The sequence below is a fragment of the Bos grunniens genome, chromosome 19 (assembly GCF_055505025.1).
Source record: "Bos grunniens cultivar Pamir isolate PY7600 chromosome 19, Bosgru_T2T1.0, whole genome shotgun sequence".
Taxonomy (NCBI): Eukaryota; Metazoa; Chordata; class Mammalia; order Artiodactyla; family Bovidae; genus Bos; species Bos grunniens.
The window spans coordinates 28,406,646-28,424,091 of record NC_141183.1 but is presented as its reverse complement, the minus strand read 5'-3'; the positions used below and the strand labels follow the sequence as shown (position 1 = coordinate 28,424,091).

General features: G+C 53.8%; 1 protein-coding gene across 29 annotated transcripts in view; it reads right to left on the bottom strand.

Moving 5' to 3' along the window:
* Positions 1–17,446, bottom strand: part of MPRIP (myosin phosphatase Rho interacting protein) — a 92,881-nt gene that overhangs the window by 67,480 nt on the left and 7,955 nt on the right. For all 29 annotated transcript variants that reach the window (XR_015147744.1, XR_015147745.1, XR_015147749.1 and 26 more), the window contains exons 2-3: positions 2,590–2,667; positions 317–382 (exon numbers count right to left, since the gene is read on the bottom strand). Coding sequence is in view for 25 of the 29 variants with exons in the window: in XM_086358357.1 (XP_086214483.1) it covers positions 317–382; positions 2,590–2,667 (144 nt within the window). In the remaining 4 variants the exon portion in view is untranslated. The remainder of the gene's footprint in view (positions 1–316; positions 383–2,589; positions 2,668–17,446) is intronic.

Below are 17,446 nucleotides of genomic sequence, written 5' to 3'. Positions count from 1 at the left end.
GGGTAAGGGGGTCTGCAGAGCCCGGCGGGCACAGGCCCACGCAGGGCCACCCCACCCACCTGCCCTGCAGCCCCTCCACTTCTTACTGAGGGGCTCCTTCTCCCTAAACAGAAAGGACCTCCTCCCTCCCACTGACTCTCACCCATGGCCATAGAAGGTACCTCAAAGCAAAGGTCAGGGCTGTTAAGGGCCACTGCAACTAGCTGCCACACGTGCTTCAAAACTCCAGGCTTCGGAGCAGAAGCCGCAGTGAGAGCACAGAGCTGAAGAGGCCTGGCAAAGGCTGGGGCAGAGTGGGATGGGAGAGCTCACTTACCATCTCGTCCAGGGCGTAGCGCAAGAGGCCGTGCTCGTAGAGGATGAAGAACCGGCGCTGCCATTTCTGCAACAGAACACAGAGGAGTTGGGAGGGTTCTGGCTGCCTCCTCACGCGGAGCCCCTGCACCTGAGGCTGTCACCTCAGTGACAGGCCTGCCGCTGAGGCCTGCGGGCAGCACAGCTTCCACTTCCGGGGCCCCGGGGTGGAAGAGCAGGGCCTCGTCAGTCAGGACTGGGCCAGCAAGAGGCCCAAACCCAGCATGTCTCCAGTTACTGAGGCTGAAAAAGCTGCCTGGTCTGTTTCAATCTGCGAGCTCTCCTGAGCAGGAGCCATGCCCGGATCAACTTTCTCTATTCCTCATGTACCAAGCACAGAGCTTATTACAATACGTGTGCGTTCATAATTTGTTGAATTACCTGACCTGATTATGGGATAACCTGTGAATTGCTAGGCACTGATTCCCCACTTCTGGGAACATCTGGAAAAGTGATATAAAAGGGTTGTTCCAGTGAGCCACAGGGAGTGTAAGAAAGGGGAAAGTGAGCCAGGCTCCAAGATTCACTGAGGAGGAGAGAAGTAACAAAAATCAAAACTGAGGAGGGGCAACCAGTGGGAATGGTTCTGATATCCAGGGAGGGACTGACCAGAAAAAGGGGCCTCTCCCTGCCCTCTACCCAAAGGCCAGGCCACCGGGGCTGATGGAAGCCCAATGGCACTGACATGGGGATAGAAAGGCCCTCCCTTTGAATGTGTGGGGGCAGGGGGCGTGTCTAGAACATGAGACTGTTGGGCCCCAGATCTCAGAGCTCGTCACGAAGACCCATAATCTATCTTCAACAAGTCCAGCAAAATTCATATTTCTACTGGCAATAAGGCCACAAGAATGAACTAAAAAAAAAAAAGAATGAACTAAAATATCATGGCTCTTTAGTTTGCACCAGAATTATATCATTTATAATAATGATTTTCCCATCAGAAGCTGGAAATGGCAATTCTATTGCCATTTAGTGACCTAAATACAAAATAGGAGAAAGAGCTGCCCCCCAGTTACTGCAGCCACTGAACACAGTAGCCCCCGTGGTCTTCACACCCAGGTGGCAGGCACAGGGCACTCATGTGGCCTTGCAAGAGGGCCTGCAGAAGGCTGGGCCACCTGGGCCCTTCCCGAGAAATATTCCCAAGGCTCCTGTGCTGCTGCTGCTGCTAAGTCGCTTCAGTCGTGTCAGACTCTGTGCGACCCGATAGACGGCAGCCCACCAGGCTCCCCCGTCCCTGGGATTCTCCAGGCAAGAATACTGGAGTGGGTTGCCATTTCCTTCTCCAATGCGTGAAAGTGAAAAGTGAAAGTGAAGTTGCTCAGTCGTGTCCGACTCTTAGCGACCCCATGGACTGCAGCCTACCAGGCTCCTCCATCCATGGATTTTCCAGGCAAGAGTGCTGGAGTGGGGTGCCACTGCCTTCTCCGAAGGCTCCTGTGAGTTGTTTTTAAAATTAAAACCCATTCCAGAGGAAGCCTGAAGACCCCAGATACAAGGCATGTTCTACGGGTACCACGGCCCCATCCCAGAGTGTGACACTCAGGCTGGGGCAGCAGAGACCCAGAGCGGGGAAGAAGCCCTCCGGAATCAGGGGATGGCAGGGGTGGGCAGCAGTTCCCGGAGGAGGATACGTGGAAGAGGAAAGCCAACTCTAACTGGAGCCAAATCCAAGGGGACCTCTGACAGAGGAATAAGCACTGACTGGGCTGCTGCTGGTCTGACATCTCCCTGCTCCTCTCTCACCTGCTTGAGCAGCAGCCTGTGTTCAGCAGAACCCGGCCCCCAGGGGCTGGGTGCCCAGCAGAGATGGGACAGAAGCCAAGTGGGCCCTGGAGGCCACCTCCCTTCACTTGTGTTCATCTGCTGAGCCCCCAGCTGGGGAGGAAAGGAGGAGAAGAGATGGGCTGCAGAAGCAGGACCCCAGCACTGAAGCAACAGGGAACCTAAAGAGCACAATGCAAACATGTGCTGAACTGCCCTCTGACCTTTTCCATTTAACTGTTTCTAGAGCTGACTCACAGAACAGGTAGCATTCTTTTGAATGAAAGGCGAGGTACAACTATGTGTAACTGAGGCTGTTCCTGTGGGCTCTGCAAGCTCACTGAGTAAGGGTTTCCTGTGGATCCTACCATCCTAGGACCCACAGCTCACTTCCCTCCTCCCATAGTCCATCTGCCTCGGAACACCCTCTCTGGTGAGTCCTCCCCCAAGAATTCACTCTGAAGTCCTTACCCGAGACCGGTGCACTGGGTTGTCGAAGTCCGTCCCGTCTGGAGCCAGGAGCAGCCAGCCGCCATAAATGGGCTTTGCCTAGAGGAGAGAAGGAGGGCCGGTCATCAGTGACCTTGGACAGGTTCGACGGGCAAGCTGATGCCAAGCTGACAAGTGTCCCCTGGAAGAGAATCCACCTCTGCTCCAGGCCCTCCACACATGCACCCACTCCCAGCAGGACACGCACTGGGGAGCAAGAGGCTCCAGCAGGCCGGGAGCGCCCGCTATGGAGACAGGAGCATGAAACCCAGCAGGAGTCCAGACAAATGGAGAACACAAGGCTCCTAGGAGTAGACACTGCCCCGCAAGTTCCTGATCAAGCCACCAGGGTCACATTCTTCATCACCACGTGAGCTCCCGGCACCAGGGAGAGCCTGTGACCAGCACGGCCAAAGGCCCTCGTCCTGAGGGCACAAAGCCTGGGAGCAGAGACACTGCTTCAGCCATCGCCACGAGCATGGCCAGAGAATTGCCAACTCGCCAGCTGCATGACCTTGCTGAAAACCTTTCCAGTTTCATCTTCACATGCGAAAGTAAGTATGACAACAGGTGCATCTGCACCTCATGAATCTCACGTGAGGACTGGTGAAACACAGCCCAGCACAGGAAGAAAACGGCAAGGCCGCTGGGAACAGTCTGGTAGTTCCTCACTCACTTTAAGGTTACACTTAAAATCCCTATGGCCCAGAATCCCACTCCTAGGTGTACACAAACCCAAGAAAACTGGGAGCAAGTGCTCAAATAAAAACCTGGATGTGAATGTTCACAGCAGCACCATTCACAATTGCCAAAGAGCAGAGACAACCCCAGTGTCCATCAGCAGATGGAAAATGCGGCCCATCCATTCACTGAAACGGCATCCAGCGATACAAAGGCATGAAGTGCTGACACGCTCGCTGCGACACAGCTGAACCTTAAAGACCTTATGCTAAGTCAAGAAGACAGACACAAATGACCGCAAATTACATGATTCCACTTACATGAAAGGACCAGAATAAGGAAATCACAGAAAGAGGAGGCAGGTGAGTGGCTACCAGGATGTCGAGGGAGCAGGAAATGGGGAGAGGCTGATAACAGGTGTGGGGTTTCTTTGGGGGTGATGAAAATGCTCTGGAATTAGACAGTGGAGTTATTTGCATGAACTGGTGATTATGCTAAAAATTACTAAATTGTATGCTTTAAAAGGGCTTCCCTGATGGCCCTATCAATGAATTGACAGAGAATTCTCCTGTCGAGAATTCTTGACAGGAGAACTCTGTCAATGCAGGAGATCCAGGTTTGATTCCTGGTCTGGGAAGGTCCTTTAGAGAAGGAAACGGCAACCCACTCCCTATTCTTGCCTGGAGAACCCCATGGACAGAGGAGCCTGGCAGCTGCAGTCCGGGGGGTCACGAAAGAGTTGGATACGACTTAGGGACTGAACAACAAATGCTTTAAAAGACTGAATTTAATTTTATGGTATGTCAATTATCTGAAAAATTGTATAAGAGAGGGGAAAAAACAACCCGAGTACAGAGTCTGGCCTAAAAAGCCTTAATAAATGATGGCTAGTTTTGTATTTCTTACATCCAAAGAGTGCCCCCTCCCCCGAGACCCCGGCAGTAGGCGTTCAACAGGGGTTAAAGGATGAAGACACCAGACTCCACCTCCCTGTGTGGCCACACCAGACCTGAGAACCGGCAGCTGAGGCACAAACAGCAAAACAAATCAAAACCCAAACCTTCCGCCTGCTTTACTTTAGCATGCGCTTTACTCAACATTTCCATATTGGGAGGCCTTGTCACATCAACTCATTTTGAAAAGCTGTAGAATCTGTGACTCGCAGAGGGGAGGTCAATTGCCAGAGGTCACAGAGCGTGGGGGTGAGCATGTCTAGGCTCCTGCAGGGCCCTGAAACCCAGGGAAAGCACTGGCTTCTCCCTGTGAACAGAAAGAGGGGTTTCGGGCATGGGGTATGGAGTAGGCTGAAGGAAGGAAGCAAGACGGGCTTTGATGAAACATGGAAGTGGGTGCTGGCAGGGAACCAGGAGTTAGAGGGACATGGCCCAGAAGGACTGTGGAGTATGTGGGATGAAATACTGCCTGGGAAAGCAGAAGCAAAGAGAACAGAGGTCTGTTTTCTCAGCAAGCACCAGAGGCACCCAGCCGTCCCCTAGGCAGACAAGCACACTCGGCCTCTCTGCCCCACTGGGAGATGCACACACAGGACAGACGGGTTGGCGCTGGGGGCTGACCCCTTGTACCCCAGCCAGGTGACTCCCCACCATGGCCATGGGTGCAGGTCTCTGGCCTGTGACATCAGGAGGTTAGAGCCCAAGGCCATGTCTCCTCAGTTTCTGTCTGGCTTCCATCACATACTACCCTCCCCTTTTCTGGCTCCAGGGCTTTGGGGTGACCACATTGTCAGCTACACCTACCTGTCCTCTCCTCAAAGGGGCAGTGAGAGACATGGGCTTGGCCAGGGCCCTCAGAACCTGGCCTGCAAGCAGCATCATTATTCACTCAACGAACATCTCCTCAGCGAGCCTACCAGCACCACCTCATCTGGTGTGACTTCCTTATACGAATCACCCCAAAGCAGACCCCACCTGGGTGAGTAGGGCGTCCTGAAAGGTGGGAAGGCTGGGCCAGAGGAGGGCATGAGGCAAGAGACAAGGGCTCCAGCAGCCCAGTAAGTGGGCAGTGTTATGCAGGAGCGTTTACCAAGGCAAACCCTACTGACAAAGGGCAGCCGGGGCTGCCCAGGACAGAGGGGACAGACGGGCTGTCGGGGGTGACGGCTACAGCTAACAGGGTTCCTTTTGGGAGGATGACAGCATTCTCAAACTGACTGTGATAATAGCTGCACATCTCTGGGAATACATTAAATCACTGAACTGCACAGTTTAAATAAGTCAACTATATATGGTATGTGAGTTTCATCTCAATAAAGCTATTAAAAAAAAAATCATTTACCAAGGCCTACGTGAGGCAGTGGGGAAGCAGAAATAAATAAGAAACTGCTCCCCCTCCATGGGTTCACAGTCCACAGCAAGCGAACCGGGAACAAATGGCCTGTGAGGAGGCAGCGGTTGGGGAGGGGAGCACTGGCGATCACGGGCACGGCTGGAGCGAAGGCAGAGGCAGGAGCCCGTCCACCAGCAGGGCTGCTTCAGCTGCCACCCGCCCTCAACTCGTCAGCGCCTCTCAGGGAGGCCTCCAGACCCGGAACCCCTTCCACAAGCCTGGAGAGCCGCACCCGGGGACGCGCTCTGAGCCTCCTGCTCCTCAGGGAACCTCAAGCTAGACATGCCCACCTGCCCTCGGTCCACAAGAAGGGTGCCCCAGCCTGCAGCTGCCGCCCTCAATGTTTCTCAGAGGGTCTAAAAATGGCAACAGCTGGCCTGGCTGTGCCGGCGAGTCCAGAAGCGCCCCGCACAGCCTCTGTCCCCACAGGAGAGGTTTACAAGCCACAAGCCAGAGCTTTGTAGGGCAGTATCCCTCCTGTTCTTGCCTACCTCCCCTGGGAGCCCCCAGTGACCTGACATACAGACTCTGGTGACCCCAAAGGCAGCTGGCACAGGAAGTGGGCTCTAGAAACTCCTAGTGGCCTGTAGTTTTGTTGCTGTTTTCTGCCTGGGTGACTGGGGTTTACTTTAAGGGGCAGGAGGACAGGAGAAGCAGGTAACTTCTTGATACTGAGGGCCCCAAGGATGGGACTTTGGGAGTTCTGTTTCAAGCAGGCCACAGGGAGGAAGCCCACTGGTCCAGTCCCTGTGCAAAAGTCACCATTTGGGACCACCCGCTGGGCCTCTCTCCCTTCCATTAAACTCAGCCCCGCCTCACACACCAATAAACCAGAGGCTGCACTTCCGCTGACCTCTGGGAAGAGGCTGCTTGCTGGTGGCTGTGGCATCCTCCTCAGCCCAAAGCCCTTTCGAAAATGCTCACTTGACATTTCTGCTTCAAGATGGGGTGAATGTAACGTCCCTATGCCTCCCACTAAGCACAAATAAAAGCCTGGATACTGTATGTTAGACAAACCTAAGGAGACTTGAAAAGCGGGAGAGAAGGCTGCAGAGGGGCTGGGCGCTCAGGAGCCGAGGCACCGCCGGGAGTGTGCAGCCTGGGTTTCTTCCGGCCTCACTGTCCCAGATCAGGGTCTGGAGGAGAGGCCACACGGAAGCCCCAACAGGCACAGACAGAAAAAGCCTCAGGAAAGGCTCTCCCTAGTCGAAGAACCAGGGAAGGGACAACTTGGAAAAACAGAGAACTCTTCCAGAGTAACCAGCCTACCCCAGTCGGACAGAAGAGACACCACCACACTCCTACCCTCCCCCAGCAGAGGCCAGACTTCCAGAGACTTCCTACTCAGTAGGGTGAGGTATTGGGACAACAGGCAGGGGCCTGGGACTGCCCTGCTCCCCCAGCAGTAAAGGTCCCCTCCCTCTCCCTGCTATCCGAGGAGGACACCTGAGGGGCTGCACCCCGCCCCCTGCGGCAGCAACCACGCACCTCCTGCCTCAAGTGTCCACGGAGCCCAGTGAGGAGGCAGGAGGCAGCAGCCCTGCTTCCCCTGCTGGGCAGTGCTAGAAAAACCCGACTGAAAGAGAAAGGTCAAACACAGCCCAAAGTCACCTGGCGTGACACAAAACTGTCCAGGTTGAAAAATCACCATGATACCAAGAACCAGGAAGGTCGATGCCAACACCAGGGCGTCAGGCATGTCAGAATTATCTAATGGAGGTTTAAAGCAACCATGCTACATGGTTCAACAAGAAATTATGAACATGCTTGGAATAAATGAAAACACAGAGAGCCTGAGCAAAGAAATAGAAGCTGTAAGAGCCAGGTGAAAATTCTGAAACTGTAAAATACAATAACTAAATCAAAAGCTCAATGGATGGGATCAAAAAGCAGAAAGATGGGAACAATGGAATGAATCAGTGAGCTGGAAAACAAAAGAACAGAAATTGCACAGACAACACAGAGAAAACAGACTGAAAAATAAGAGAACAGAGTCTTAGAGACCTGTGGGACTGTAACAAAAGACCTAACATCTGTGTCGCCAGAATCCTGGAAGGAGAAAAGGGTTAAAATACTAGGACTTCCCCGGTGGTCCAGTGGCTAAGATTCTGAGCTCCCAATGCAGGGGGCCCAGGTTCGATCCCTGGTCAGGGAACTAGATCCCACTTGCCGCACCAAGAGCTACCATGCTGCAACGAAGATCGAAGATCCCACGTGGTGCAACGAAGACTCAGCACAGCAAAACAAGTATTTTCTAAAAGTACTACTTATAATCATAAAAAAAAAATGAAATACTGGACCTCCCTGCTGGTTCAATAGATAAGAATCCATCTGCCAATGCAGGAAACATGGGTTTGATACCTAGTCTGGGAAGATTCTGGATGCCACAGGGCAACGAAGACCACGTTCCACAACTACTGAGCCCACGTGCTACAACTGCACACCCAGAGCCGGTGCTCTACAACAAGAGAAGCCACAGTAATGGGAAGCCCAAGCACTGCAAGGAAGAGGAGCCCCGCTGACAGCAGCTAGAGAAAGCTGGGGCACAGCAACCAAGACCCAGAGCAGCCATAGATAAGCAAACAAACACCCAACTACAACATAACCCAGGAACTGCATTCCTGGACACATTCCAGAGAAACAAAAGCTTACACTTCACAAAAACTGTATGTCAGTGGTTACTGTCTCTTTTATTTGTAAAGGCCAACAAAAACCTGGAAGCAATGTAGATGTCCTTCAGCGAATGGGTGGTTAATCCATGCACACTGCGGAATACTACTCAGCAATTAAAAGGAAACAATTGGTGATATACTCAACTTGGATGAGTCTCCAGAGAATTAGGGTGAGTGGAAAAGTTAACCCTGAGGTTACGTGATGTACGATCCCACTGACACAACATGTCTGAAATATGGAATTTCTAGACATGGAGACAGACTTGCAGCTGCTAGGAGTTAAGGAGGCAGCAGAGGTAAGAGGACAGGAGGACTGTGAAATGCCCTGTAGTTTTATTAACATAAGATGCAGCCACTGAGGGAAACTGGGTAAAGAATACAGAGGATCTCTCTGGATTGTATCTTACATCTGCATGCAAAACTACAATGGTCTCAAAATAAAAATTTTAATTAAAAATAAAAACCAAAAACCTATTACTTTCGGATACTTGCTCCACACACACAGGCATATGCCCCCCAGAAGAGGACCCACTGCAACCCAAGAGCAAAGAGGTTTAGCCACGAAGGCTTCTGCAGTCCACAGGGGCCAGCCCCAGGCCAAGCAGCCTGCCATGGCCTCAGCGTCTCCTGAGGCCACAGGCACACGCAATTTCTGAAGGCTATCGACCGGACCATGCGAGCTTCTTCATCCCCCTCCCCCTGCACCACCCTCCCGGGGCAGGCCTGGGTTCCATCAGGCCAAGTGGGACACATCCAGGCCTCTGGACACAGCTGTCCAATCACAACCAGCCCTACGGCGTCCAGGCATTACGTGCTGGGCTCTCAGCTTCACAGGGCCCATCTGAGGCTCAAAGAAAGGAGACGTTTGTTAGAGACTTCTGACAGGCTACAAAGCTCGCTCTTCTGTCCCCCTCAGCTTCACCTGTCCCAGAGCACAAGGGGCCCTAAGAAAAGCAGACACATCCCACAGTGTGGCACCCACAACCATCCATGCAGAAATGCGGGTACCACCTTCCCACCCCTGTCATCCTAAAGGCCCCCCACACAAGTACCTCTCCTCCATGGGCAGGAGTAACCCCTCGTCTCTACGCAGGTCCCTTCAAGTAGAGTAACCGACCCAGAGCCAGCTGCTCACCGAGAACTTACTGGGGCTCCCCTCCTCCAAGCTGTGCCCATACTCACACCTCCCATGAACAGAAAACTGTCTTCTGGCCTCGGGGCTCTGCATACACAGGCCTCTGCAGAGAGGGAACCCCACCCTGCAGCAAAGCCCTGCTTACCCCCAGGCCCTTCTCCAAGCCCCCCCGCCATCTCCAGCCCTTCTGCTTTCACATCCCACCTTTGTTCAGCAAGGTGCCCAGTGCAAAGCAGGGCCACCTGACACGTGAGTCAGTGGACACACTGAGGCAGCACTCAGGTGCTCCCCACTTGTCCTCCAGGTGCTGCTGCAAGGCCTCCGAGCCAGGACAGGGTGAGCCCAGGCCACACCTCTACCTTCCACACACGGAGCCCAGTCACCAGGAGGAACCTGTCCATCCCCGACACCAAGGGACAAGCTGAGAGCTGAGGAGCACGTGGACAGGCTGGCCTCCAAATGTCCTCCCTTTCCTGAATCCAATCCCCACCACCACCACGTGCGCCATGGTGGCCCTGACAGAAAGCAGAGACGACAAAGGAAAGCCGGCACTCTAGGAGCAGCCAGGCGGCCACACGTGGAGAGAACTCGTCTCCCTGCTCCTCCCTGGCAATCCCACAGCCAGACACGGCGCCTAAAGAGACAGCACAGAGCAGCAACTCGGCATGGGTTTGGAGCTCAAACCAAACCGGGGCGGGGCTTAGGGCCAGCAGTGCTCAGGGGAATGAGCCCGAGTGGACCTGGCACGCGAGACGGCCCCAGAACAGCGTGGAAGGGAGGGCTGTAGAGCATCCAAGGCCAGCCCAGAGGGGACCCCAGGATGCCTGAGTCAGGCGGGGCAAAGCATGCGAACCCCACACAGGCACCCTCACACAAGGCTGGACATGTCAGCTCCAAGCACCAGCCTCATGAAAGTTCTTCAAGGATAGCGGTCCCACACAGCCTTGAAGACAGACCCATACTGTGGGGGCCAGCGTCCCAGCTCAGGGGCATTCCTGGGCCAAGCTGGAGGATGAGGAGCTGCACAGAGGCCTGAGGTGAGGATCTAGCGAATGCTCCGAGGATGGGATGTTTGTAGACTGAAGCCAAGTGCTTCTGAGGTTGGCTCCCTGCTCTTCTTTTCCCCAAGTTTTTGTGGAAACGCTTCCATGCGCTCATAGCAAACAGGTTTTTCGATATCTTCTGCATTTCTATTCCAAAAGGAGAAATGATGCCTGGGTAGCAGCTGTCTGGCTATCTTTATGAGCATGTAAATCACAGGAGATTTTGAGGTCGCCTGTCTTTTCTGGGACATGTGGAGGTAAATCAGTAACACAAAATGTGGGCACACGTCCAGGTCAGCCTGAAGCCTCGCCCTCACCTTGTCCCGGCCACCTGAGAAAGAACACTCCATCTAGGCAGACCGCAGCGGGAGGCCTGTCCCACCTGCCTGACCCACACCTGGGTCAGCACACCCCCCCACAAGCCACTAGAGCAAGACCCCAGGCGCGTGGGCTTCTCACTTAGAGCAAACCTACCAGGGCAACCGGGTCAGCCATCCCTGCAGATCCCACCTCAGGCTTCTCCTCCCAACACATCGTGGGCCACTGTGCTGGGACTCGTCTCTAAGACACGTCCAAGGGTCTCAAGCCCTCAGCAGAGAACACTGTCCTGCTGCTTTACGGCCATTCAGTTCCAGACCCAAACTACACTCCTCCACGTGGGCACACCTGCCGGCATGAGCTTCCCGGGCATGTCATCTGCCTCTGAAAGCCAGCAGAGGATCATTGGCCACTGCCAAGACGAGCACAATCGCGGGGCAGCCCCTGCACCCGATTCAACACCATCAGGACCTAGGGTGAAAGAAAGTGTGGCTTCTGAGAAAAGGGAGCCACGAGGTGAGTGGCCCTAAGGATGCACGCTGCATCGAGTGGGCGCGTGGGCAGGCTTTCCGAGATGCCCTTCAGTCTGCTCTGCTACCCAGCCGTCCTACTCCCCAGTGCCAACAGTCAACACCCACGACTTGCAAGGCAGGTCACTGCACCAGCCACTTCACTCACGCACTCTGTACCACTCTTCCTCATCTCACATACAAGGAAACCGCAGTGTCTCAACAAGTGTGAGTCAAGGCCACCTCCCGTATCGTGCCTCTAACCTCTGGACGCACAGAGGCGAGGGCGGGACAAGGCGAGGCCGAGGCCACATCAGTGAGCCACTCCCAGGAGTAAAGCTGGCGCCACCCCAGCAGGATGCACGAACCCAGTGGGTATTCTCCTTGGGGGTCTAGTCCTGACCCTGTCACTAGGGCCTCCCCAGACATCCCTCCACCTGAGGCCTGGGATCTGCGTGGAGTCCTGATTCGTGGTCCCTGTAAGGAGCTCACCACAGGATGGACCACAAGCCACCCTCCATGGAGCTGTCCACCTGGCATGGCCAGGCACCAAGGGCTGTGAAGGGGTTTAGGGAGCGGACAGAGGCCATGAGGCTCTTCCTCAGAAGGAGTCTTTCCTATCTGTGCACACAAAGACAGAAGTGCAAGCACAGGCTCCCACCTCCGCCCAGAAAAAGCAGAGCCTCATAAGTAGAGCAACTCCATCCATTTAGCATCCAAATTGGGACACTCTGGGAAATGAGCAGGGAGCCTACTAATTACACCAGGACACATGGCCCTAAAGAAAGAAACTTACAAGAAACGCAGTTTACACATCTCTGCTGCTAAAAGTCAGGTTGCAAAGACAACAGAGCCACAGAGAATACCTACAATGAGACAAAGACACAAATCGTGGAGCTAAGGGTAAGGACCTCGGCAGCAGGGAGCAGCGAGGAAGGATGTGGAAGAGACCTCCGTGAGGAGCAAGCACAGGCCAATGGCAGAGATGGAGGTCAGGGAGGCCAGCTGGCATGTGAGGAGCCCCACGCTCCTCCCAGCAGCAGCAGAGCCTCTCACACAGTGCCACCCCCTCCCTGGGAGCACGTTACAGAGTGGGGTTCCCGGGGGGTGGGGGGCGCATCCTAAACGGCCAGGCGGCTGGAGCCTTTGGGGCCCTCCTCAGAGCTCTACGCCCGAGAATCCTCTGACAGGCCTACCCTGCGGCCAAATCAGAAGTAGCACAGGACAGAGGCAGAGACAATAAATACCTGATGAAACAATCACCCGAACGCCAACTGCTCTCAGCACAGAACACATCCACACTGCTGCCACACACCTGACCACAGCCGAGCCCCAAGCTGTGTGTGCAGATGTGCACACGTGGGTGCGACACAGCAAGGCCAATGCCGTGGCAGTCCAACACGCTCCTGGGGACCTGGGGTAACTAGGATGGAGCAGAGGACGGAGGTGGAATCTGCAGCGTTAGCTACACATGGGGCAGCAAATGCCAAGCCAAAAATGACAAAAATACAGGAAACAAAGATGTCAAATAATGGCTTGGCAAAATGTGGGCTGGGCTTCCCTGGTGGCTCTTTCCTGGCAAAAACCCCGCCTGCCAAGCAGGAGATGTGGGTTTGATCCCTGGGTTGGGAAGATTCCCTGGAGAAGGGAATGGCTTCCCACTCCAGTCTTCTTGCCTGGAAAAATCCCATGGACAGAGGAGCCTGGCAGGCTATATATAGTCCACGGGGTGGCAAAAGAGTCAGACACGACTTATTGACCAAACAACAAGCAGAAACCAAAACTGAGATGGGGATAATAATGGCTTTGGGTTATTTTTGTAACAACATACTTTTTTGAGGCATAATTCACGTACCATACAACTCCTCTGTTGTACAACAGGTGTAAAATTCAATACAAATTCAGGTTTGTATTGCATCCATCACCACCAAGTCTAGAACAGCTCGTCACCCTGGAAAAGCAGCCCTGTGCACTTTAGCTGTCATTCCCACACACCCTCCCCCAGGGTCCCCAGCAGCCACTAACCTGCTTTACGTCTTCACAAAGTTGCCTAATAGGGACGTTTCACACGAACGGAATCGGGTAACACATGGTCTTCTGTGCCTGACTTCACTCACTGAGTGTATGCTTTCTAAGCTCAGCTGTGCTATAATGGGTGCTTGTCTCACTCCTTTTCATGCCCAAATAACATTCCGTTGTGTGGATGGACCACATTTGTTTACTGATGACACTGGGGTTGTTTCCCCTTTTTGGTGACCGTTGTTAAAAATCCTTTAAGAGAGATCAAAGAAGTAAACAACAGCTGTCTAACTGACCCCAAGTCCCTTGGCGACTAGCTCCCAGCAGCTTCCCAACACCTCGCCATTCAGGGGTGCACCAGCATCTCCCTGCATCGCCTGGCCTTCAGCTCCCATGGCCCCCGACCCCAGGACATTGAAGCCCCAGCTTAGCTCCTGCTCAACAGGATCTTCAGGAGGGAACGGAGGTTGGGGCAGGGGGTGGCCTTGGCTGCTCCTGCACACAGGCACAGCCCCTCCAGGTCCTCATCCTGGACTCCTCCGCCCGCCCATGCCATCTCTGCCCCTGCACCCCACTGTCCACAGTGCTGAGGTCTGGCCCGTGCCCGATGAGGTGCTTCCCAGTGTAGCTCACAGCAGATCTCCACGGGACCCAGCAATACCCCCACAAGCCAGTCTCCACCCTGAAAAGCTGAGGAGTCAGACAGATGTGTGTTCACAGCAGCACGATTCACAACAGCCAGAGGCAGAACAGCCCAAGTGTCCATCTACAGACAGACATAAACAAAATGTTCTATGCCATAGAATGCAATATTCATCCAGAAACAAGCAGTACACACTGATTTCGTGTTACCGCGTGAACTCTGAAAACATGCTCGGTGCAAAAAGCCCAACAAAAGGTGACAATTTCTACAATTCCATTTTGATGAAATATCCAGAATAGGTAAATCTGTAGGGACAGAAAGCAGACTGGTGGCTGTTGAGGATGGGGGTGGGAAGTGGGATAAAGCTGCTCAGTAGTAATGGATGTTCTTTTGGTGTGATGAGATGTTTACATTACAGAGTGCTGGTGACTTTAGCATATCGTGATGAGATGTTTACATTACAGAGTACTGGTGAATTTAGCATATTGTGAATGTGCTAAATCCAAGTGAACTGTACCCTTTAAAATTATTAGTTTTACATTTCATGAATTTTACCACAAAAAAAAACCAAAAACTCACATACAGAGCTCACTGGATCCCAGGCCCCAAGATGGGAGGGCACGCAGCCACCAGCCTGCTGGCCACCACCCCTCATTCCCCAGCTCAGCTTCCTGCTCACCCCTCTGCCCACACACATGCCCTACAAGTCCAGTCCGTGCCCAGGCCTCCTCCCTGGACTGCAGCAGCTGGAGGAAGAGGGGAAAGGAACACTTTAAAAAACCCCTTCCCTGTTTGGGCTTGACTAGGAGCCCGTGGCCACAGGATTTTTGGAACATGACGCCATTTGTGGCAAAGGGAGGAATGCATGGGACAAATTTTGGAGCCAATGGTTTTGCAGGAAAAAGTCACACCCTGTCCCTCAAAAAGCAGTGCTTCCTATAAAGTGACAGGTAGGACAGGAGAGTCTGATGAAAGGAAGTAAGAGAGAGACAGGAAATGTAACAAGTTCAGCCCAAGCCTCGCCTCCACTCCGCCCTTCCCAGCACACACACACTCCGGCAGGGCAGGTCCCAGACGTGAGGGGCCAGAGGCCACACAGGGCCAGAGACCTAAGGTCCAGAAGGCTGGCCTGAACCCACTCAGGTCCGTTTGGGAACCCTGGGAGGAGGGTCCAGGTCAGACTGTCTGCGCAAGTTCCAGGACCTCGTTCCATCTTAGTTTTCTTATCTGTCTAATTCATAAGGCTGCCGTGAATGTAAATGAGTTAGCAGTGGCTGGGCACACAGCAATTACTGTCAGCTCTGAATCCCACCACTGCCACAGAAAATAATCCCAGAGCACATCAACTACTCCTCCACCTAAGTATAGAAAACCACACCAGAGACGCCTATGTGGCCGGTACGCTGGCTCCATTCCCAGGAAGAAAACCCTAAGCTCACAGGTTTCCAGGAGGGAAGGGAGATGTAGGGATGAGAGTCAACGGGCTGTCTGCCGAGATGGCACCTGCCTGTTGACAAGCTAGACTGCAAACTCTCACAGGGAGCCACGTCTGCTCATTTAGACCCCACAGAAGGGTGCCCTTGGCAGAAGGCTCCACGCCCCGAAAGAGTGTGTGATCCCTAAAGGATGTGGGGCAGTGGGGGAGAAAGCCAGAGGACCCACCTGCCAGCTGAGGCGAGTTATCGAAGCTGGTGACCCAAGGGCCTGGGCCAATCTCCTGCTCACTGCCCAGCGACTCAGTACCAGGCCCGGCTGCTGCTCTCTATGCTCCTCCGGCCCTTTCACCCAGGCCCACTGCACAAGCTTGGATTCCCAGACAACTGTTCCCAGGGGCACCTGAAGGATAAGCAGCTTCTCTTAACCCTCTGCCACCTTGCTCACGGCAACTGAGACAGTTCCACACGAAGTGACTTCTGAAATTGGGGCGTGCCACTGCCATTCGACTAAACAACTGCCCTTCCTGGGACTGACAGTGTGCATTTCTCTGGGCTCGGCAGGTGCTCAGGGGTGCCTACTGTCCCGGCTGCTGGCCTCTGGAGCAGCCCACACCCTCCAGTGGTAGGTCTTAGTCCAACGTACCTGGCCTCTCCAGTTTTGTCATTGTTGTTTTTGCCACACAGAGCAGCATGTGGGATCTTAGGTCCTTGACTAAAGGGACAGAACCTGTGCCTCGTGCAATGGAAGCACAGAGTCTTAGCCACCAACCACCAGGGGAGCCCTGCCTCTTCGCTTCTTATACTCTAAAAATTCTTAAAACTGGTTCACTCTTCACACTTAAACATGTTCTGAAAATCAAACCCACACAAGCAAACGGACTATGGTCCTTCCAATCCCTAGGGGCTGATGTAGGGCAGCTGCTAAGTGGTGCCAAGCAGCTCACAAGAGAGGGGCAGCCTGGGCTTCTGTTGTGTGGGCACCAGGTAGACAGACAGAGTTTGAGGGCAGCCATGCCGCAGAATCTCATCACAGAGGCAGGTCCCCTCTCGGGGTCACCATGTGCCCACCACACACTCAGGCGTTTACAGAGCTGAGGCTTGCTCTTTCCTGCAACCCCATCCTCACAGGCACCCAGACGTGGGTCTTGTTGCAGCCCCCATTTTCAGAGGGAGGATGCAGACACTTAGAGTCTGAGTAAGTTGCTAAGTTGCTTAAGCAGCATAAGACCCAAATCCGAGCTGAAAGCCCCCGTCCTCAACCCTCCCATTCCCTTACCCGAGCACGTGTGAACTAAAAGTGGGACTGTGTCAGATTTGTAGGTCAGAGCGGTCCCCAAGCAGAAGACCCGCCAGCTAAGGTAGAGAGGCTCTGAGAGTAGCACCCGGGGGACCTGGACTCTTTCTCTGGTTCTCCTGGGACTCTCAGCAGCTGCTCCCCTGCCTGGCCCCTTGAGCTGCACACCAGGACACTGGGAGGGGAGAGAACATGGAGTCTCCCTGTTCCAACTAGGGCTTTAGGATCTGGAGATCAAGGACACAACTACTTCCTGATTCGGAATCCTCAGGGGAAAACAGTGCTTCCCGTTCAAGGCTCACCAAAGGTGTGGTCACTCCAACAGGCCAGCAGCCTGTCCAGGAGATGTGCAATACCCCAAAGCTGAGATGTTAGGACCTGCGAAATGCTCTGCCCTTCCTATGCCCCCCACCAACTAAGGAATCCAAGTCAGGGCAAGGCCCTGTCTCTGACAGAAAGGTTAACATTTGCTTTCTGACAGAGTGGGCAAACAGAACTCTGAAAACTCCACACTGGCCTTCCTGTGACCTAGGCTGAACCTCTCTGGGTCTCAGTGGCTCCATCTGCTAACGGGGACAATCCTTCACCTGCTTAAGGGTGGGGGGATCAACCAGCCCCTCAGGCCCCTTCTCCTTGGGGTAGGAATTAGAAGTCCATTAAACAGCTTCAACTTAGTTTGCAGACCTCGGCCTCCTACTGAAACCTTAACAGGTTAACAAGTCACAGTGGCCTTCCCAGGAGAA